This window comes from Zootoca vivipara, chromosome 1 (assembly GCF_963506605.1).
Source record: "Zootoca vivipara chromosome 1, rZooViv1.1, whole genome shotgun sequence".
NCBI classification, from domain to species: domain Eukaryota; kingdom Metazoa; phylum Chordata; class Lepidosauria; order Squamata; family Lacertidae; genus Zootoca; species Zootoca vivipara.
In genome coordinates this window covers 51108336-51132158 of record NC_083276.1, presented here as the reverse complement: position 1 = coordinate 51132158, position 23823 = coordinate 51108336, and the positions used below count along the sequence as shown (strand labels likewise).

General features: G+C 45.0%; 1 protein-coding gene across 1 annotated transcript in view; it reads right to left on the bottom strand.

Annotated features, from left to right (window-relative positions):
• The window catches only part of SYT13 (synaptotagmin 13), a 30441-nt gene extending 7591 nt beyond the window's left edge, over window positions 1-22850 (bottom strand). The window contains exons 1-4 of the mRNA XM_035120446.2: window positions 22492-22850; window positions 12661-12883; window positions 10140-10274; window positions 8333-8646 (exon numbers count right to left, since the gene is read on the bottom strand). Coding sequence (XP_034976337.2) covers window positions 8333-8646; window positions 10140-10274; window positions 12661-12883; window positions 22492-22674 — 855 coding nt within the window. The 5' untranslated portion in view covers window positions 22675-22850. The remainder of the gene's footprint in view (window positions 1-8332; window positions 8647-10139; window positions 10275-12660; window positions 12884-22491) is intronic.
• Between the last annotated feature and the right edge of the window lie 973 nt (window positions 22851-23823).

Below are 23823 nucleotides of genomic sequence, written 5' to 3'. Positions count from 1 at the left end.
AGTAATCTCTGATAGCTAATGCTCAACAGAGGGAGGATTATTTGAAAAGACCTGTTACTCAGAGGCCAAGGGAACAGAACCCCTCCACGTAATATCGCCTCTAAAGAATAAGAGGGATTCCCATTTAAAAAAATCTTAAGGACAGAACTAGATATTATGAAAGACACAAAGCTGATGTTTTGTGCCTTTCATTTTTAAAAATGGGAATTCCTCACCAATGGTTTGGTGTCTTTTGAGTGACAAGAATAGCTTCATAACACACAATCTGGACCCCTATGCATTGCCCCCCCCCCCAAAAAAAAACTCAGGAAAAAGGACTTTAGATAAAATCTCTATAAATGGTTGTGGTGATTTGGAGGTTTAATCTGAAACCAAGCTGGGTTTGAGTTTGTTGTTATCTCTGGTATCTCTCCCTCTTTCATAATAAATATTGGCTTATTTTCTGGATATAAGTTCTGTATTATTTTATTAACACTAGTTTGTTATGGCCTTTGGCCATAACAATAAACATGAACTTGAAAAATTATGAAACTGTAGGCTCTCCCTCCCTCTGTCCATGTTATTGACTGCTGTTTGTGGAGACAGCAAAATTCACCATATGACAAGATCCAGTCACATGGTGCACTACAACGCATGGAACGTAGGGAGGAAATCACCACTTTTGGTCAACCACTGTAGGGTCACAAAGTGGTTTCCAAAAACCCTCAAGAAAACATAAACCCTAAGTAAAATATCATTGCTTCCACAAATAGCACAGTTCCACAGTGTGCAGCAAACACTCCTGTGATCCAGAGAAGGCTTAATCAAGTCCAGTGTAGACCTCCATGAACAAATATGTATTGGGTTGGTGATGGAAGCTCATCAAAGATGTACGGTAGTTATCCATGCATCCAGAAGAAGGGCAGTCCACAAAGTCCCCACAAAGTAAATAACACTTACCCAGGGGATAGCAAAAAGGGCTTCCTCTACCAAGCTCAAAAGTTTGGGTAGGCTTGTAGGGTAAGAGATGTGTCATCAAATACCTAGGTCCCGAACTGTTCATTCATTCATATGTTAACAACAGCACTTTAAATTGGTGTTGGTAACAAGTAGGTAGCCTGTGCAAGATTAGTGTTATATGATCAGCACTCCAGCAACAGCATTCTGCACTACCGGTAGCTGTGGCATAGGGTAGCCCTATGTAGAACACATTACAGTAAGAAAGACCGGAGGTTACCAGAACATGCAAAACTATGATCTTGCTGTTCTGATCCAGGAAGTTTTCAGTAGCAGGTCAACATCTTCCACAATAACCGTGCACTACCCAACATTTGTATTATGGGAGTGAAGTCCAAAGGGATTTTAAATTAAATTATGTGCAGTGGTGGAGCTTCACACTCCGGCACCAGGAGCGGAGAGCAGGCGGGGGCGGGGCTGGCGTGTGTTCTGGGGGCGGGGCGTGTGTTCTGGGGGCGGGGCGCCCAGTGCGGGCGGGGGCCAGCCGCAATAGCACCCTCAGGATCGCGCTGCCCAGGGCGGAGCGCCCCTATCACCCCCCCTTCCTACGCCCCTGATTATGTGTTTTCTCATTCATACTGCCTCCATGTCAATGTCTAAGCAGCAAACTTTTAGGATATTTTATCCAAGATCCACATTAGGGGAGCTATAAATATTTCAGAAATTTTTTTCGTTCACTTGGCTAGATGGTACCGATGGGGACAGTCATGTTCTGTCTTCTGAGAGTAGATACATTTTCTATGAAACGCTAGCTGCCAACTTTATCTGCCTGGAATAACTCGTGCCTCACACTTAGTTTAGAAAGCCTAGCCTCTCCAGGGAAACTCTAAAATGGAAGGATCAGCATTGATGCTGGAGATCTGAATGCCATTGACACATCCATCTCATTCCTCTCATCTGAGTCACTGTTTAGAGCATCACTTTGTAGACTGCTTTTGTAACAGGAGATAGAAGAGGCTTCTCTTAAATGATGGATCATAGGGATGGATGAACTTATTTTATATTCAGTGCCAGTTTATTTTTATTTTTTAAGAGAACTGGATTAATTTCATTCTATCTGTTGACAAAGGTTATAGGGGGAAAAAACAAACCAAAGTCTTTTAACATGCTTTTAACAAAATTCAGCTATTTTAAAAAAACAAACCAAAGTCTTTTAACATGCTTAAAGCAGTGTTTTTCAACCACTGTTCCGCGGCACACTAGTTGTTGCCTGGTGTGCCGTGGGGAAAAGACGGCGGTGGGGCGGCGAGCCGCCGCGTCGCACCTGCAGGATCCCTGGCTGGCTGGCTGGCTGAGCGCGTGTGGTTCCTTCCCAGAGGAGCCTGGCAGGCGCCAGCAGGGGGAAGCGCCTCTGCGGGGAAAGCAGGCAGAGTCAGCGCCCAGCAGCGCGGCGCTGGATTGAGGAGGCGGTGCTTCGTGCGGAGCTGCTGGGTGCCGACCTGGCAGGCCGCTTCCTTGATCCGACGGCCTACCGGGTCGGCGCCCAGCAGCGCTGCGCGGAGCACCAGATTGAGGAAGCGGCCTGCAGGGTCGGCGCCCAGCAGCTCTGCACGAAGCACCGCCTCCGCAATCCAGCGCCGCGCTGCTGGGCGCTAACTCTGCAGACCGGCTCCTCGATCCGGCACTCTTCAGGACAGCTTTCTTTTGGGCAAGGAGTTTGCAAACAGTTTAACAGTGCAGCCCTGTCCCTGCGCATTCGGAAGCGAGCCCTGGACCGCTCGGGGGGCCTTTCCTGGACCGCTCGGGGGGCCTAAGCATTGCCGTTTTCGGCGGCGGCGGCAACAGGTGGGCGGCGCGCGGGATCTGCGGGCGGGGGGCACCTCAGCTCTGGCGTCTCTCCCCCAGGCTGTCTCCCCCGGGAGCAGGAAAAAGGGCGGCAAGGCGAGAGCCGCCCGCAAGCCCCGGCACCGTGAGCTCCTCAGTGGCTGCGGGTCTCTGGCAGCGCGATGCCGCAGTGGCTGCTCAGTCTCCTGCTCTCTCCCGTGTCCCACACCGGCGCAGCTGGGCGCCGACCTGGCAGGCCGCCTCCTCAATCCGGCGCTCCCTGCAGTGCTGCTGGTCACCGACCCAGCAGGCCGCCTCCGGGACCCAGCAGCAGCAACGCTGGCTGCGGTAATGACAGTAAAAATTTTTTTTAAAAAGACACACACACACCCGAAAATAAGCCCTAGGCTTATTTTCTTGGGTAAAATAAATATAAGACGGTGTCTTAAAATGTGGGAAACACGGTAATAACCTCAATAATAACCTCAAGCAGCTAATAACCTCAATAATATAGGCACAGAGTTAATTTTTTTAACATTTTCTAATGGTGGTGTGCCTCGTGATTTTTTTCATGAAACAAGTGTGCCTTTGCCCAAAAAAGGTTGAAAAACACTGGCTTAAAGTACCTCTGTGGTCAAACAGCTAAACAAACAAACAAACAAACAAACAAACAGTTTTACAATGATTCCAGGAAGCAACTCCATACCATAACAGGCATAATACTTCTTGGAGAATTCTTCTTGGAGAATTATATTGAGAAAAAGATGTGTGCCCCATGCACCTATAGGAGCAGCCCCCCCCCCCAATACAATGTCCTTTGATTGTTACTGTGAAGATCAGCTGGGTTGTGTATTTCTCTCTCTGCTCATCAAATCGCATGACTGGCCATTAGCATCTCTATTGAACAGTATAAAATATTTTGATCAAAATAAACAAACTGAAAGTTAATTTTCTGGATCATATTTCCTGTTAGCTTAAAACAAGCAAAGGGTTAGATACTGAGACTTCAAAATGATAGCAACTAAGTAGGTCAGACTGCTCAGGCCCTCACTGAATTCCATCACTGCTAGCTTACATAAATACTGAAATAGGATGAACTTAGCCCATCAAGTTTTAAGAACCGAGTAAAAATCTTTTTGGGGTGCAAGGTGAAAAATCCAGCACCCTTTCTTCCCACTAATAAAGGTGGAACAGGCCCCCATCAGTACAGCCTTCCTGCATGCATCTTACGGAAGGAAAGTGCTCTCCTGCAGTTCCCATTCATTCAAGTGGGGCAGAATTTCTCTCTAATGGATGTTGTGCTACAGTCTGGATCTGCTTCCCACTCAGCTGTCTTGAAGACACCCGAATCTGTCTGCCATGGCAGCTGCTTGTCTCATGGTGTTGTTTCAGTGAAACTAATGAGCAAGAACCGTATATAAACCCAGTGAGCGATGGATGAGATGATGGCACAATACAATCATTTTATTTTATGTAAGCCAGCAGGAAGGAATGCAAGAGGAGCCTTAAAACTTAGTCATGCCTGTGTTTTTTATGATCTGGCGAGTGTTGTTCTGGTACTGAGCCAGCCCTAGCAGGAATCAGTGTGGTCTTTCTGAGCTAGTTAGGAGCTCACCTCTGGGCTTTCACTGGAGAATGGCAAAGAGGACAGAGCCAGCATTATTATTTTTCAGCCATGCTGTTGCGAGGGCATGCGAGGCTTTAAAACAAATCCTAACAAGCTCGTTCCCGAAAGCGTACTGACAAAAAGAGTGCCTGCCTCTCTCTGATCATCTTGCTTCCTCCTAGCCTAGCCTCTCAATTAATGATTCAGGACTTATGTTTAAAGCTCGCTGTGTAATGGCTGCCGCTCTGAAGTCCCCGATGACGCAAACCCGCCTTTCTCTGCATATCTTCCGCATCGGAAACTGGGGCACGCAACTCAAAGACAGTTAACCTGCTCCTTACAGGTTTGAACAGAATCTCTGCCTTGTCACAGTTGTGTGGGTGGCTGAGGAAGGCCGAGTGCAGGAGAAACAATATTGCTGTCAGCCTTGAGATATAATTGGATATGATCGCCTGCGCCAACTACGCACGGGCAGTTTCTTGGCATTCTTGGTATTATTATCCGATCCTGGAGGCCATCTGCTAAGTTGACGGAGACCATCTGTTTCAGGGGTGCAATTAACCACCTGCTACCTCTTGCCTAGGAGAAGGAGTAACTGACCTAGGCAAGGGGCGGCACCTCATCTTGACAATCACAAGTTTCCAGGCTGGAAAGAGCTCCTTGGTACCCAGGGAGGCAGAAGCGGCTTGCCAAGTAGGGAGGTTGGCAGGCTGGACCAGACACTATCTCTCAATCTGACCTAGTTCACAGGGGTATAAAAGGAGGAGGAGAACTATTTATGGATGTATTTTATTCTATTTTAAGTTGTATTATTGCCTTTATATCCCAGGAGTAATGCCCCTAAAATGAAAGGTTACAATGCTGGAAGCGTTTTAATTTGGAGGCTAGGGGAGGCAAGTAAGAGATGAACAACATGATAAAAGTTTTTAATGTGGCCACCAGGACCATATAACACCGGTCCTAAAAGATCTACATTAGCTCCCAGCATAATTCAAAGTGTTGGTGCTGACCTTTAAAGGCCTAAATAGCCTTGGCCCTGTATACCTGAAGGAGTGTCTCCATCCTCAAACACTGAGGTCCAGCACTGAGGGGCCTTCTGGCGGTTCCCTCACTGAGAGAAGTGAGGTTACTGGGAACCAGACAGAGGGCCTTCTCGGTAGTGGCACCTGCCCTGTGGAACTCCCTCCCATCAAATGTCAAGGAAATAAACAATTATCTGACTTTAGAAGACATTTGAAGGCAGTCCTGCATTGGGAAGTTTTTAATGTTTGATATTTTACTGTGCTGTTTTTAATTTGTTGGGCGGCATATAAATTATATTATTACTACTACTACTATTAAAGTTATCCATGGCATGGGGAAAGCATATTTCCTCCTTCTCCTCCTCAGACTGCTAGAACCCAATGAAATGGAATGGTGGCAGAACCAGGACAGACAAAAGGAAGCATTTTCCCCCACACACAGCACATAGTCAAACTATGGAATTTGCTCCCACAGGATGTGGTGATGGCCACCAACCAGGGCAGCTCTACAGCATGTTAGACTCATGAAATATAAGGCTATCAATGCCTACAAGTCATGGTGGCTATATATTACCTCCAGTAGCAGAGGCAGTATGTCAATGAATACCAGTTCCTGAGAGTTGCTTAGTCACTGTCTCAAGTGATTCTATTGGACCACTGTCTATCCTTTATAATTAATTTCTTAGTAAATGTGTGTAAGCCAAACCAGCCTGTCACATTATTGTTGTTTATTACCCAATTCTCCTTAGTGCATGTGTTTGTTTCTGTTTGTTTCCATTTCACACACTGCTTGTTACTGGGTTACGGTGCTCTCACATTCACAAGAAATGATTTTGTCATTTATCATCATCATTATCACCGCACAATCATGCCCCATTGTTAAGAAGCCATTATTGTGTCTGGCATGTGATGCTTGCAGCAAACCACATAGTGACCCCAGAGGCAAAGTTGGGGGCAATTGTAGAGGTGGAGCAGCACTGTCCATTTGAGTTCTCTCGACCACCCAAGCTAAAATGCACCCCCACTGTTGCACGCAGGAGCTGTGATGGTACAAATCAGGTTCTTTAGGCTTGCACAGCTAGCTAAGAGAGCAACTGACACAGCTTAGTCTGGGATAACTTTGAGTTGGCGCAGCAACCACCCCTGTCATGCTCATGCACAGATAGCCCCAATCTTTCTTGCTCAGGGAAAAGACAGAGAAGTCAGGCAGGAAGGGCAGAGTGAGGGTGAGAAGTTTCTTCTCTCAAGCTTCCTCCATCCTCCCTGCCCCACAAGCAGACACAGCTTAGGCAAGTCGAGTGGGTGAAAATTGGCTTTGGATTGGGTGAAAATTGACCCACAATATGGAAGTTTCCAATTCCCAAGCCAGCCTACTCTGCAAAACAAAACACTTTGTTTGCTGCTCTGTAGGCAGTATAACCTAGGGGCACTGAATCTGTGCCCACAAATGAACCACAGAATAAATCCCTTTTAGGTAAAGGTAAAGGGACCCCTGATCATTAGGTCCAGTCGTGACCAACTCTGGGGTTGTGGCGCTCATCTCGCGTTATTGGCCGAGGGAGCCGGCGTACAGCTTCCAGGTCATGTGGCCAGCATGACAAAGCCGCTTCTGGCGAACCAGAGCAGCACACGAAAATGCCGTTTACCTTCCCGCTGTAGTGGTACCTATTTATCTACAGTACTTGCACTTTGACGTGCTTTCAAACTGCTAGGTTGGCAGGAGCTGGGACAGAGCAATGGAAGCTCACCCCGTTGCGGGGATTTGAACCACCGACCTTCTGATTGGCAAGTCCTAGGCTCTGTGGTTTAACCCACAGCGCCACCCAAGCCCCATAAATCCCTTTTAGTATTTAGCAAAAACAAAACAAAAACACACTCTGGATCTCTTTGTCTGAAATTTGACAGGCATCTTAGTCAGGAAACATCTCTCTGCTACAGTGGTACCTCTGGTTACGAACTTAATTCGTTCCAGAGGTCCATTCTTAAGCCGAAACCATTCTTAACATGAGGCGCGCTTTCGCTAATGGGGCCTTCCGTTGCTGCCGCAGTACCGGCGCACGACTTTCACTCGCATCCCGGGGCAAAGTTCGCAACTAGGGGCATCTACTTCCAGGTTAGCGGAGCTTGTTACCTGAAGCATTTGTAAGGAGGACGGTACGTAACCCGAGATTCCACTGTATTTGCAGACCACTTGCCCACAAAACTCTAGGGATGCTAAAGTGGTTCCTTCGTCACCCACCCTAAAACTCTACATGCTGTCCTTTCAGGAGAACCATTGCAGATAACCTTCTGAACTTTTGCAGGATCCATATACTCAGAAGAGCCTCCCGTGTCTGCAAATTTATCCAAAGTTATGCCAAAAAAATAAAGACATTGTAAATGTTTCCATTTAAGGAACAAACAAATCAAAATTAAAAGTGTCCAGCAACACACACACACAGAGAGAGAACCCCTAGATGTATTTGCCTATCATTTGAGGCATTTATCTTCTTTGGAGAAACTATAGTGCCTACAAAATTTATCCACTTCTGTCAAAGGGGAAGCTTTCATATGGTAGTGGTTGGGGTAAATTAAATCTTGTTTTTCCTAACACAGAATCAGACCCAAAGTCTAATTGGGCAGGTCCTGAAGCACTTCAGAATGAGGCTGCTACTTTTCCAAAGCATGACATCAAGTCCAGACTGAATCTTGTGGCAAAAGGATTCAAGAACAACCTTGCAATTATTACTATGTAGTAAAATGCATTCAGGACTTGAACTGTGTCCACATTTGGGTTCAGCATCATCCGCACACAGCATATTCACTCCCTCCCAGAGAATACAATTTGTTTGAATAATAGTGTATGCAGTTTAAATACTTTTGTATGTGACTCTTTTTCTCGCGGTTCTATTTGTAAAATGGCTAATAAAGGTTTGATAGTCAGCTTATAGAATTCATAGGATACCTTGTCAAATGTTTTCATCTTCTCACACTGTACTGTTCCATATGGCTCCCCCACGTTTGCCAGACTCGGTTTAATTTCCCCAACGATGCTGTGCCTAGAGAATTTATCACAGTTTCTCAAGGTGAGAGTCAGCACTGCCTCAGGTAGCTCCTCCTCCTTTACTGGAAACAGTAGAGCTTCCTCCCAGACCACCTGGGGCTTCTTCTTCTTCAACACAGTTTGAGCTTCTGAGGTGCTGGTCTTGGTCACCAAAGTGCCTAGGATATAGCAATCACAGCCATTGTTCTGGTCTCCTGCTGCAGTTCCATAGGTAGCTGTAGAACCAGGGAAAGAAAGATAAGCTGTACTTAAAATGAATACGAAAGTACTTTCAGGAGAAAAATTGTCCTTTGTCTATTTCAACATTTCGATTTAATGAAAATGATTCAAACCCATCCTTGTGCAAGGATAAAGGGTCTCCCCCCCCCCGCCCACCCTGATTGCCAGTAATTGGTCATATTTGCATCTCTGAGGTCTTAGGATCGTTTGGAAACTTCAATGCCAGTGAAAAAAGGGAGTGAGAGTAGTCCAGTGAACTGTGTTAGATTTGAAATCTGAAAACCTGGAATCTGAATATACATCCCAGGTTTGCTTTCAACTCATTGGCTCATTCAGATGTAATAATCCTGCTAGAATGAACAATGGTTTAAAGGGACCCCTGACTATTAGGTCCAGAACATAAACTCCCCATTCCGTCTTGGTAGAAACAAGACACCAAGAGAAGAGGAAGAGAAATCAGCATTGGGAAAGGTGGTAAAAAAAAAATTTTTTTTAGATGATTTGGCATAACATTCGGTTTGATTGATATATATGTGTATAATTTGAAATAATGAATGTGATATAATTGGTTTTAATTGGAAAAATTAATAAAAATATATTTTTTTTAAAAAAAGGGAAAGGTGGTAAAAACTCTGCCAGTTTTTGACTGGTCCCACCACGACTGGTAAATGAAAAGGTAAAGGGACCCCTGACCATTAGGTCCAGTTGTGACCGACTCTGGGATTGTGGCACTCATCTCGTGTTATTGGCCAAGGGAGCCAGCATACAGCTTCCAGGTCATGTGGCCAGCATGACTAAGCCACTTCTGGCAAACCAGAGCAGCACACAGAAATGCCGTTTACCTTCCCGCTTGGAGCGGTACCTATTTATCTACTTGCACTTGATGTGCTTTCGAACTGCTAGGTTGGCAGGAGCTGGGACCGAGCAACGGGAGCTCACCCCATTGCGGGGATTCGAACTGCCGACCTTCTGATCAGCAAGCCCTAGGCTCTGTGGTGGGCTGCAAATAACCTATGTGCCTGCCTGTGCACTCCCTCCACAGTTTCCCAGGACCCCTGAACCAGGAAATTGTGGCTGAAGGGCTTTAAGATCCTGGTTTGTAGGGAGTCCTTAAATGCAGTTCAAATATCAGAGAGAAAACTGTGATTTAAGAAACTTTTTGCTCAAGCAGCATGTGTAAGGGGAAGAAGGGAGAGGCAACGAGAGAGCACAGGGGCACATACACTTATTATTGGTCCACCAAACCGCAGTTTCTTTGCACAAGGCTCCTAATGGCTTGGCTTCTGTTTGCCATCTGTAAAACAAGATCTTCAGTTATGTGCCTTGTGGGGGTTTTATATATGAAATGAGATGGTAACAAAACGTGGGATCCTAAATTTGTTATGCATCTGCTTACGACTCATATCTGTGAGAAGAGCGTGTTGTATGATTTAGCTTTCAAATGAAAAGTTGCCAAAATGGATAAAATGCAAAGATTTAGGCTCCTTACCTTCAAGAAAAGCAACACACAATGCATCTTTCTGTTGGTTGTAGCCAAGAGAATAGCGAAGTTCTGGGAGTTGGTTGCAGCCACCAGCTTTCTCGGGGTTCAGACACTCGGTGACACATACATCTTTCACTCCACCTGGAACACACACAAGTCTTTTAATAAGAGGATGCCTCTTGTTGCAGTCGAATTTGGCTACATTTGCTTTTCCTCTTTGATTACATCATATCAAATTACCTTGGCATTCCACCACTGTTTGGTGTTTCTAGCCCATACCATTGGAACTATCTTTTATTGCTAGCAAGTTCTTTATCTTGGCTTTATTCAAGATTTTTAGGCTGTATGGAAATATGTGATTCAGGTAAAAAATATGCTGTTTCAAGAATAGCAAGACCAAGCACACACAAGAAGCCTACTATAAGAGGGAGGGAGAGTGGGAGACCCAGTGACAAACTGGGTGAGGAGGCCCAGGTAGGCCTTGATTTATCCTTCAGGAGTACTTGGCCCGACCCCTAGGGAGGCCCTATATCCCAACCTGCCTGTAATTGGTCAGTGCACAAAGCGACAGGCCACACAAACTGGCCAGGCCTCCCACGCCAGATTTCGATGGGGGAAAGGGCCAGTCTGCAATGTTGCCTGACCGTCAAAGGTAAGCTGACTCGGCATGAATCGAAGGCCCTTTTAAAGAAAGTGACATTTCAACAGATTTTTTAAAATATATTTTCGCAAGGTTAAATTTATCATTTTCAATAGACATTAGTTAAAATGTCTTGGTTCTCCTTCATTCTAGATCTTGGTTCTCCTTCATTCTAGATATATTTTATACCACTCGCTTTGGAACCTTGGCCACAGATTTTAGGGAGGAGGGAACCCCTCAAAGGACTTGCAATAACTCGATTCAAGGTTTTCACCTTCTTTCCCCCTTTGAACACCTGACCTGCATGCCATTTTACAAACTGCTCTTTCAAGAAATGGACAAAAGAAGCCTCTCTTGCTCACTGTACTACTAGACTTAGGGCTTGCACTTTGCTTGCTGCCCGGGGGTGATAGGAGCTGCGGTTAAAAACATCTGGGTGGCACAAGGTTTGGGGAAGACTCTTTTGGACTTTTGTGACTAGAATCCACTTCATCAGATGCCTCATGTGAGATCAAACTATGTACAGCCTTGAAGGAACAGACAAAACTGGTGAAATCCATACGTTGGTGAAAGCCCTGAAACCCAAGAAGAAGCTGCTCAGGGATGTAGGAAGATAAGAAGCTGCCCAATATTGAGTCAGACTCTTTGACCCGTTGAGCTCAGTAGCTCTCCAAAGTTTCAGATGGCAGATGTTTCCATCTGTAATTGGAGAAGCTATGGACAGGACCTGGGACCTTCTCCATGCAAAAGAGGTGCTCAGTGAAAGAGCCATGGCTCTTCCCCTCCCCAAGATGTGGTGGATTTAATCCCCCTGTTTTAGCATAAAATGGAATGTTGGATTGTATGGACTACATCTCCATAGCTTGATGGTTTGCTCCATCAAGGCAATGCTTATGCTCTAAATTGTTTCAAATGCTTTTAAGCAGGCCCTCTTGGGAGCCAGGATGCAGGACTTCAACATCCTCCCCTCTTCCATAGTCTATTCTCAGAGCTACTGTTCCTGTTGAGCATCAGACCATGATGCTCTGGAAAGCATTTGTTTCTCCTCTTTTCCTCTCTGCTATCACAGTCCTTGCACACACATATTAAAAATTTTATATTCATTAAAAACCCCGAATCCTTGTAGTGGAATAAATTGTTAAAGCAAATCACATTAAATACATGTATTTATTTTACATATGCAAATCATTGGGCTCAGTGGAGAACCATTTGGAATCTGATTTCTTGTTTTTAACATTAATTGGGCGAGGAATATTCAGAGATTCACTACAGTTCTTACTACGTACTGAGCTGTCAACAGCTGTTACACATTTAAAGCTCTGGTCCTAGAGTTCTCCCAAGGCAGATACGTACAATTCATCCTATCCTAGCCTTTCCCTAAAACACTTCTTGTTATTATTTCATCACTGGGTGAGTTGTAGCTGAAGCAGTGGCACTATGAGAAGCTGGGGAAACGAAGTGCCAAATGATTTCTGAGGTTAAAAATAAAATTCTCTATAAACCATGTACATGCCTGCTGGAAAATCCCCAGGAAAACAGAATGATTGGAACTGTCACAAGAAAAAGATGTGCTCTTAAAAGGATGGTTGTAGACAGGGAAAAATCAATAGGGCTGCTGAACATTACTGGAGGTAAATACAGAGAATTTTATCCAAAGTTACAATAATCTAAATTATAGGATTGATTTGTACACTTTTTGCACTGGAGCTCTAAACTTATATTGAACTTGCATTAAAAAAAAAAACCCCAACCCTCCCACTTAATGTTAAAGACTTCACTAACTTGCCAATTAGTCATTTATACTGCGAACTGAAATCAGAAAGGGGAAACAGTGTGGTCACTAATCTGAATTGGAAGCAACCACATGTAGTTCGGCAAGGTGCTCACCATTTTGAGGGAGAATGAATAACTCTTCATTGACATGTATGTTCATTCTGTTCTCATCCAGAGCTGTAGGCTTCCCCTTCCCTGGCTCTTTCATCCTCTTTAAGGTATAATCTGCACAGTTAACAATTTCTGATGTGGTCACTACTGGCTTCGGATCATAGATATGTGGAAACTTGAGGATTGTCCTGGGCTGTACAGCTTCTGCCGTCTTCTCAACATTGAACTGAAATGAAAGAACGCCATCAATTATACTTATTGCATTAATTCAGAATTTCTAACATGGTGTTTCTTCAACAGAGGGCATGCTTATGAAGGCTGACACTGTACTGGCAGAATTCACCATGGCTCAGAAATCAAGGCAGTTTGTTTTTAAATAAATTCACCCATGACTTTTGCTTCCATAATCCTATTTTCCCCCTGGTTTTCTTATTATTTTTAGGTGCTTTCCTCCCACTCTTCATCCTTCTTTCTGTTATGGATTGAAGGGGGGGGGGGTCCTTTTGTTAACACTTTTATGTGAATCTACCTAATTCACACTTCCTGAAACAAAACAGAAGCAGAAACACAGCTATCCTTTGAAATTCACACTTTTACAGATTTCACAATGGTTTTCCAACCAGAAATGTTTTTGTTAAGTGCATACAAAAATACACACCATACTGAAAACAATATATAAAAATGCATTATGCTAGATCAACTTGTAGAAACAAATGTGTATATTAGGAAAAAACGCACACACATACTTTTTTAAAGCTAAGTTATTGAAGTTTTTTCATATTTATACACATATATACACACTGCCTGCAGAATAGTTTGTGAGGTTACAAAAGTATATCCAAAACTAAACACTAAACAACAGATGCCAAACAATCAGGGAGACAAATAAATAAGTAGGGGAAAGAAAGAAAAATAAAACATAGCATCATAGTACTATACATAGTCTAGAAATCATAAAGCATTTCAATAAGTAAAACAGGATGTCCTTTATCAACTGTATTTTGAGCAACCAAAGGGAAGGAGCATAGATAGTCCCTGGAAGTTCATGCTAAGAGGGCTGTGACCACAACTGTTTGGGTAACAAATAATACCAGAATGCTTTCTGGGTGTTGGGGGCTTAACTACACCCATATGACCCTCTGTGGATAGCAAATCCTATCAAATGTATCATTTTTTGGTGAACCTCTGCTTCACATAGTTCCTTGTGAAGAGAGATTAATGGTTAGAATCACTCTGAGGATGGTAGTTCTGTGAAGGGGCTAGGGAGGTGGGTCTCCCAGCAACTCTCAGGACCCTTAAAAATGACAGCTCCCATAATTCTTTGGAGAAAGCCATGGCTGTTTAGGGTAGTGTTCAGTGCTTTAAATGTATGGTGTTGATGAGGCCATAGAAACTGGTCAGAAAGAAGACTGCCTCTCCGTTGGGAGTCTACCTGACATGCTGACAACCCTTGACTAAGCTTGTTTCCATTGCTTCTAATCAATTTGTTTCCTTGGTTTCAAAGCACTCAAGGTGACAGGTTCTGGAAAGGGGAACAGGGCCACTTGCTGAGGATCAGAAGATAAGAGAGTGCTATGCTATGTCCTCATCATTACCTAGATGGCATATGGGTGGCCAATGCTGGGCTAGAAGTGCTTTAATTTTGTTCTAATGTGCTTCTTACAATCTTACAACAATACTTCAGTCCTGTCGCTGATAGGCAGTCTTCAAGCTTGAACGGTGAGAATGGGAACACCTTAGCAGGAATGAATGTTTTTCATTAGTTTCTTTCTGCCTTGCCAATAATAAACACTGAATTTAGTTTATTTGTTTATTTAATCAATATGTATACTGCCCTTCATCTGAAGATCTCACAGGTAAAAATACAAATTAAAAACACAAAACACATAATAAAAGCAAGAAAAGGGGGGAAAGAACCTATAACCCTGTGTCCTGGAGAAAATAATCGCTGGAGTTGGGTATTTGATTTCCAATCTGAATGCCGAATGGGGGTACTCTAGCTCCCTATATTGCACTGCACTGGGTCATGCCAGAAAAACAACATAGTATTGCCATTTGTTGCCATGCAGTGGTGTAGCGTGGGTTGCCGGTGCCCAGGGCACACAAGCCACCATGCCACTGTAGTGTCTCTCCCCCCCCCCCAAATAACCCGGGGCCACATTGTGCCATCTGCCTGCCCACGTAGAGGGGAGCCCTGTCAGCTGTCACAACCCTTGGCAGGGGAATCTTCCCAATGCCCATGGAGAGGAGAGCTGGGCCAGGCCACGCTGGGGTTGCCCCTTGCCCACCTCACTCTGTCCATACCTGCGCACTGTGGGCCTGTGCTACTCTGCCGCCGGAACAGAGATCCCCGCGGAAACCTGCACCTGCATGGGGGCATCTGGTGGTTCCCTCTCATAATTTTGTGCCATGGCCCCCTCTTACACTACACCACTGTTGCCATGCAGCCTCTCTTGCATGCATCTCATAGTTAGTAGTAATAGGATGATGATAATAATAACAATAACACTAACAACAACAACAACAACAATTTATTATTTATACCCCGCCCATCTGGCTGGGTTTCCCCAGCCACTCTGGGCGGCTTCCAACCGGATATTAAAACAGTACAGCATCAAACATTAAAAACTTCCCTAAACAGGGCCGCCTTCAGTTGTCTTCTAAAAGTAAAATAGTTACTTATTGCCTTGACATCTGCTGGGTGGGCGTTCCACAGGGCGGGTGCCACTACCGAAAAGGCCCTCTGTCTGGTTCCCTGTCACCTCACTTCTCGCAATGAGGGAACCGGCAGAAGGCCCTCGGTGCTGGATCTCAGTGTCCGGGCTGAATGGTGGGGGTGGAGACGCTCCTTCGGGTATACAGGACTGAGGGACTCAATTTAACCTGAACAGCTAACACTGGATTGCATAAGGGCATTTTCTGTATGCTGTACAGAAGAGGTAAGGGATCTATGGCTCTCCAGATGTGGGATTCTATCTCCCATCAGCCCATGACAGCAGAGCCAATGGACAGGAATGATGGGAGTTTTAGTCCAGCAGCACCTGGCAGGGCGCAGGTTCTTCATCCCTGTTGTACACCTTTGTTTTTTCTATTATCCCATGACTCAACCCCATGAGCCGTAACTTGTGAAGTGGGCCACCTACTCTAAGGCAGATTGCTCCATTCCTGTAATCCCCCTCCCCCCTTTTGGAGTCTGCTTTGGTTAGCTTCAAAGCGGACCAATGTCTGGTTGCTATAGTTAAAAACATCCAATATTTAAGGAAATGTGGTTTGGGATTTTTTCTTTTTCAAGTGCCTTCCTCCTTGTTCTAAGCTACGGGAAGTAGGGGGCTGATACCCGGTAGATGTACAAGCTTTATCACTTGTATATGCATGGTTGTGTCCACACAAATAACCTTTCCAATGTTCAGACGGATACTTTGGGCCACAGCACAAGTCAGCGCTGTTCCTGTGTGATTCTGTGGTAGTATATTTTATATCAGGCAAGTAGCGGTGGGCTCGCCTTGCAGTGGAGAGCACGAGACATGAGCTATTGTTGTTGCCATCACTTCGTGCCAAAAGCCAGACACTCCACCAGGCAATCCATCATTGCATAACAACCGACAGCCCCCAGGGGAGCCATACACAAGTGCTGTGGGGACCAATCCGCCTCTTCTCCAGCTGCATCTGCTTTTGTTTATTGTGAATACTACAAGTTCTGCTTCCCAGATTGTGGCAGCTGATGATTTAAAAGAGACTCCCACCATCCCCTTTGCAAATGGAGATACGATGATATGTACAGAAGGTTTGGAATAGGAGAAGCCCTGAAAGCACAACCTTTCTGCTTTTCTGGACGAGAGAGAGCGAGAGCGAGACAGAGAGAGCGAGACAGAGAGACTGGATTGGTTGCTAGGGTTGTACAAACCCCAACTGACTCAGAATAGTAGATTCCCATTGTAAGCCAGCCTATCTCAAAACACCAAACCAAATGCAAAATATATTTTTGTTAGGTAGATTTCTTTGAGCTGGAGAAGCTGAATTTATTTTTTGGATTTCTTTTGCAATGCATGACATTTCTTGCAGTGTAGAAAGGCAACAATGCAATTATGTGTGAAAATACTCTAGCTTCCCCTAAATGACAGTGTCACAATCCCTGAAATAAACACGATTCGGCATCTGTGTTCCAAACATTGTTCTCTTCCCACTGATGGAAAATTATAATAGTGCATACCGTATGTGCTAAGGAACTGATATAAATGGAGACAGATAGAATACACTTCCCACACAAACAAATCCATCTGAGGCTTAGGTTTGAAACACATATGCACTTGTTCTAAAGCAGATGCTTGGAAAAGGAAGGCTTGTTCCTGGCAAGAGAAAAGCCTGGTTATTTTTGAAAACAGAAGGGGGGGATCTGAATTACGCAGGCAAGTTATCTAAGGATATCTTCCACCTTCAAAGACACACTGCCTCTTTAATCATGTAATTACAGTGCAAATTCACACATTCATGATCCTCACTTGTCGATGGCAGCATTCAGCATTGACTGCGGCAGCTAGACTAGTGACTGGGTGTGGCCACTGGGACCATATAACACCAGTCCTAAAGGATCTTCACTGGCTCCCAGTACGTTTCTGAGCACAATTCAAAGTGTTGGTGCTGACCTTTAAACCCCTAAGCAGCCTCAGCCCAGTATACCTGAAGGAGCATCTCCACCCCCATCATTCAGCCTGGATGCTGAGATCCAGCTCTGAGGGTCTTCTGCTGGTTCCCTCACTGTGAGAAGCAAAGTTACAGGGAACTAGGTAGAGGGACTTCTTGGTCATGGCACCCTCCCTGCGGAATACCTTCCCTTCAGATGTCAAGGAAATAAACAACTATCTCACTTTTAGAAGACATCTGAAGTTTTTAAGGATTGATGTTTTTATTATGTTTTTAGGTATGTTGTAAGCCACCCAGAGTGGCTGGGGTATAAATAATAAAGTTGTTGTTGTTGTTGTTGACTTGAACGGGTGATACAATCACTGTAGACCTACCATCACAGAGAGACATTTCACAAGGCAAATGAGGAAAAGTGAGAGTCAATATGGGATTTGTGAGTGTATCATTTAGGACTAGATGCATGTCTGCCAGATTGTGTGAAGTGGCGACCTCTGTCTTGATCTGGCTGGGAATAAGCTTTACTGAAGTTGGTGCATTGGCTTCTGAGTAAACACTTAAAAGATTTCCAGAGAGATGTTAGTCTGTTGCAGCAAAAACAACAAAGAGTTTTGTGGCACCTTAAAGACTATTTAATTTTATTATGGCATAAGCTTCTGCGGACTAGACCACAGTTAGTCAGATACATGATCCTCAGTAATCAGGTATTTTCAATGCATGGGTGCAGAGGGGGAAAGAAAGGTTTGTGACAACACAACTAGAGCTTTAATCCTTCAAGATGTTTTTGGACATCCATCATTTTTTATCATGCCGGCTAGGGCTTTGGATACTGTAATCCAATAATATCTGGCTTCCCTAATTAAAAACCCAATTTTATTGTCACTGGCTGTACTTCTTGGATTCCATTGCCATTTAACTGCAGACTTTATCTTCTTTTTCTTTACACCTATGTACAGAATGTGCCTGGCAACTGTGGATCCCACTTCATGCATCTCATGAAGTGGGCTCTAGTTTATGAGATGCAAAATAAGATCTGCTCATTTCTGAGATGCAAAAGATTATTAACTTCAAGCACAACAGAAGGATTAGGAGTCCGTATGAACAGGGTTGCCATATTTCAAACAGTGAAAATCCGGACAGAAAGGAGTTTTTTTGTTTCGTTTTTAGGTTTGCCCAAAGTTGTTGGGCTTCTTTGACCACTTTGAGCTATTTTTATGGAAAATTGGCATTGCCAAACACTTTTGACGATTTCCACCCAAACACTACTGCCGAATGCAGTGTTCCATATATGTCTGGGCAACCCTAAAATAAGTGCTGGCTTTGGTATTTGTCTGATTCCAGTTAAAAGTGGTATTCGCTCATGGGCTTTTAAAAATGAAAACTGCATCAAAATTTGCCGTGAGGATGAGTGGTACAGTGGTACCTCGGTTTAAGAACAGCCCTGTTTACGAACTATTCGGTTTACGAACTCCGCAAAACCGGAAGTAGTGTCCTGGTTTGTGAACTTTACCTCAGTCTAAGAATGGAAGCTGAACAGTGGAAGGGCACTGGCAGGAAAGCATTGCCTCAGTTTAAGAATGGTTTCGGTTTAAGAACGGACTTCAGGAATGGATTAAGTTCATAAACAGAGGTACCACTGTAGTAGGATTATACAGTCGTACCTTGGTTGCCGAACTTAATCCATTCTGGGAGTCCTTTCGACTCCCAAAACGGTTCGAAAACCAAGGCGCGGTTTCCAATTGGCTGCAGGAGCTTCCTGCACTCAAGCGGAAGCTGTGGAAGCCGCATCAGACATTCAAGCTTCTGAAAAACATTCGCAAACCAGAACAGTCACTTCTGGGTTTGTGATGTTTGGGAGCCAAAACGTCCGAGTACCAAGGCGTTCGAGAACCAAGGTATGACTGTAAAGCGCTGTATATATAACAACTACAATCTGGTATAAATTCAATCTGGGAGGAATATATGAAGTTAACAGAGTTAGGCCATTGGCCCATTGTACTAGTGCTGTCTACTCTGATGGACAGCAACTCTCCAGGGGACTGGGCTGCATGACATACACACGCCGTGTGTGCGCACCACAGGCAGCAGCAGAGAAAACCGCTCAGGCGCCTGAGGCGGTGCACCCAAGAGCGGGGCGAGCCGCCCATAGGGGGAGGGGGAGCCACCCATAAGGGCAGGGCGCACTGTGGGGCTTTCGGAGTCTGCCTGCCTCCTCCCACTCAGTCACCCTACAGCTGGGGGGGGGGGGAGGCAGTGGGTGGAACGTTTGTGCAGCGAGGAGCCTGTGCAGGCCCCACGGTGAGTGCTGCCTGGCATTTTGTCACCCCCTCAGTGGTGACACCCGGGGCGATCCACACCCACGGCACCCCCTTCCTCCGCTCCTGACCATAGGGCATGCTGATGTACTCACGCATGCCGGGAGGCGTGCTGATGTGCCGTGTGCAGTGACTGGGGTGATGACTTTTTTTACAACCTCATTTCCCTGTATCATAATTTGATGAGCTTTCATTAAAGATTAGCTAAAATCTTACTTTCAAATAGATTTGATTAAAAAAAAACCTCACGCACAAAATGATTTTAAAAATTTTATTTATCAGTTTTTTGACCATTTTTGATGTCACTGTAAGCAGATATAAAATTGAACCGAAGCTTTAGAGTCATATATATACAACATTATATAGGACCATCAAACACACAAGGAAGCTTTTTTAGGCTGCAGTAACAGTATAGACGCCGCTAGAGGACGATGTTTTGCTACCTCTCCTGTAGGTTTTCCCCCCAGCATGCCCGGCAGGGTCTGCTGGCTGAGTTTTGAGGTCCCAAAAAGGGGCTTTTACCTTGCACAGGTGTGACATTTGCATACCCCATGTTGCTAAGAACACTCCCCATTGTGGAATGTGGCCTTGTGTCCAAATTTGATACGAAATATATATAGAATTGTTAATACAATTTTATGAAATGGTAAAACGGCATACAATTTTTTTAAATGGTTTGTGCGTGACCTTTTTTAATATTTCAATGGAATATACCTCATTTTAGTCATTAATAGGCAAAAGTTCATCCATTTGTGCTACAGGACATAATTTTTGAGAAAAAATTGAAAAAGTCATCACCCTAGGTGCACACAACTGCTGCATAATTTTGTGGGGGCCTGGACCCCTTCTTGAAAATTTGGCTTCCCCTAGATGGCACCCAGGTGGCGTTGTGGGTTAAACCACTGAGCCTAGGGCTTGCTGATCAGAAGGTCAGCAGTTCGAATCCCTGCGACGGGGTGAGCTCCTGTTGCTCGGTCCCAGCTCCTGCCAACCTAGCAGTTCGAAAGCACGTCAAAATGCAATTGGATAAATAGGAACCGCTACAGCAGGAAGGTAAACGGCGTTTCCGTGTGCTGCTCTGGTTCGCCAGGAGCGGCTTTGTCATGCTGGCCACATGACCTGGAAGCTATACGCCGGCTCCCTCGGCCAATAATGCGAGATGAGCGTGCAACCCCAGAGTCGGTCACAACTGGACCTAATGGTCAGGGGTCCCTTTACCTTTACCTTTAGATGGCACCCCTGCTCCAAGGGTTCTGGCGTAAGTCTTTTCCAGCCAAACCAGCCAGGGACTTCTAATATGTGCTCCATCACTGAGTTATATTCCTTCCCTTAAAACAAAATATCTGACTACTCCATGTACTGTACTTCTCTTAACTCCTCCGCCCGCACCCTGCAATCCAATCGTAGAAGACTTGTATAAGCAAAAGGAAAGAGCAGGGACACATATCCAGGACTGCAATTAGGAAGCTCAGATGACACAGTGTGGCGCAGCCTTAGCAAAGCCCTAGTGACATACTCTCTCCACTATGGATATCACTGGGTAGTCCTGGGCTTATAACAAGGAGAGAATCATAGGTGTGCTTGAGCAAAGGCTCTGGGTGCTCTGCCTCTCTCCTGAAATGTAAGGGATGAGCCTAGTATGAACAGAATTTTCACTTAGGCTAAGCTTATACCAATGTATTTCTGTCACTCTAACCGCACTGGTTTGTGGCCAGTTTGCATCACCATAATCTTGATCAACCTGATGCAGGGGAAAGTCAGTAGAAAGACTGAAAACTGCTGATGATTTTGCTAACAAAGGCAACATATCATTTTAAGCAACAAACAAACAAACAAAACATTTACATGTCAGAACAGGAATCAATAGCCACTCTGAGGGCAAGTTCCATCATTTATAAGAAACAAAGAGTTCTCAACTCAGGTTTCAGCCAGATTAGCCAAATATATATTGCTATTGTTGTTAAGCTTGTTGTCAACTTATCCAGTAATAATATAATAGCCTGTGCAATAGGCCATGGATACCCATTTTCCAGATTGGCAACTGAGGCCAAAAGAGAATGATTTACCCATACCTACCAATTCAACAAGTCCATAACTGGGATAGAATCTGAACCCTTTCCTTCAAGGCCAGCTACCGAAAAAATGTCAGATGGGCCACCCTCATTTCTGGTTACAACTGATATAGAGTAATCACTTTGCTTCCACTCCTCATTTAGACAAACACTGAGATAACTCAATAAGCTAAATTACACATGCATTATAAGGTAAGTTCACTACAGTGTCACAGGACTCTCCATAGCTGTCACGACATATGTCATAATTAGATTTCGACTGCCAGCTGGATAGGGATGCCTTATTTTAAAATTTCACAAACCTATTTCAGTATGAATATGTATATGCACTAGTTAGTTACACAGAAGGCTTTTTTTTTCCTGTGCAGCAGAATCTGCATGTATCTGCATGGAAATGGAAAGATCAATGGGCATTAGGAAATATTCAAGCATGATTACTGTTATTCCGGTTCTTTTTTTGCTTGGCGTCCGGGCTCTGTATGCAAATCAACCAGGTCTAGCCACCCAGTCATTGTGGGATCCCTGTAGGTTTGCCACCCCTGCTTTCTCGCTCTCTTTCATAAAACAAAAGCGGGCTGTTGCTTTGGTAATCCCACACGCCACCTAATACCCCTCCCTCCCTCCCTCCCTCCCTCCCTGCCGCCTTCTGTCTTCCTCCCTGCACAGAAGTAGAGCTGCCCCCTGCAAACACAGAAGCTTGCTATCAATCACAGTATTTCACAAACTGGGCACCCCAGCTCAGAACGCGCTGTTCTGAAGCCGCTGCATCAATGGGAGAAGAGTAGGGCAAAATCAATATGGTGCTTTACCTGCTGGACTGTCTGTAGTATGCTGGGCTTGGCATTTTCTGGGTCCTGATCTTGCTCCTTGTCTGAGGCTCCTTTCCCAGGTTGCTTATATTTGCACAGGCAGGTGAGACCGCATAAGGCAAGGATGCCAGTAGCAGTCCCCAAGGTAGCTCCCAGAGCAATCACTGGGACAGACAAAACCATCGTCTCAGGCTAGGAAGCCACAACTTTACTCAGCCAGCACAAGCATCATCCACCTCCTTGCAGAATTTCTCCAGGCCTCAGCCTCTTTGGAAGAGCGCAATAGATCCTCTCCAGCAGCAGTGGACAGAGAAAAGTGATTCACAAGAAACTAGTGGGTTGCTCCTGCAGGGCTAGATGATCAGATAACCTCTCCATCCCTCCGGTGGGTATTTCTGGCTCAATGCTCCAGGGGAAGCAAAGAGAAGCAGAGGAAGTTGCAGTTCCATCGCCTGCAGTCCCTTTCAGACTGCGAGCAGGCAGCTTTCATTGAAGCTCGTTCTCCAGCACCACTGGGGAAAAGTCTGATGTATGATAGAGTCAGACGTCAGCAAGAAGGGGGTGGGCCGTGCTGGCCAACTCGCAGAAAGTGCATCCAAGACAGTGACGGGAGACCCTTTAAAAGGGGCTTGCTGCAAAGTAGCTTGATTGGGGGGCGGGGGGGGGGAGGAGAGAAAACACATTGCAATTATTGTCCCCATCACACACACACCCCTTCTTCAAAATTGCATGAGTGCTAAAAATAAGAAGCATAAAGACAGACACTTGAGACAGATAGCCTTCCAAAAAAGATACAACAGGTGCTTTCGCATGCATTTCTAGCAGAACTCGGTTTCAGCTAATCAAGGTCAAAACCAGCATGGCTACAATGTGTGTGTGTGTGGGGGGGGAGTGGCAGTGAATGTGATGTATAGGTCAGAATCTATAGAGTTTAATTGGCTGGTCCAGTGGGGAAACACCGTTCAGCAACACCAATGCCCATCCCACCACCCCCAAAAAGATTACATTAGGTAACTGGAGAAGTATATAAACATCCTCAGGCCAACTGCCCTGAGTGTTTGTTTAATGTCCTGGCAGCATCCAGCATACAGTATCTCTTTGGTGTTGAGGTCGGAGGTCAATAATTCCTCCGTGTTCCCCCCCCCCCGATTTTTTCTTTCCAAGGAGGGAATGCAACACACAATCAAAATGTGTTTTTGCTGTAACATTGCTAACTTGGGAATGTGTGGGGTGAATCCTGCCCCCTCAGTGCTGCTGCATATGCTGGGTTCACTTCTCAGCCAGCACCCGATTGGCTTTATGCATCAGTTGTGCATAAGGTTTCCAACACGT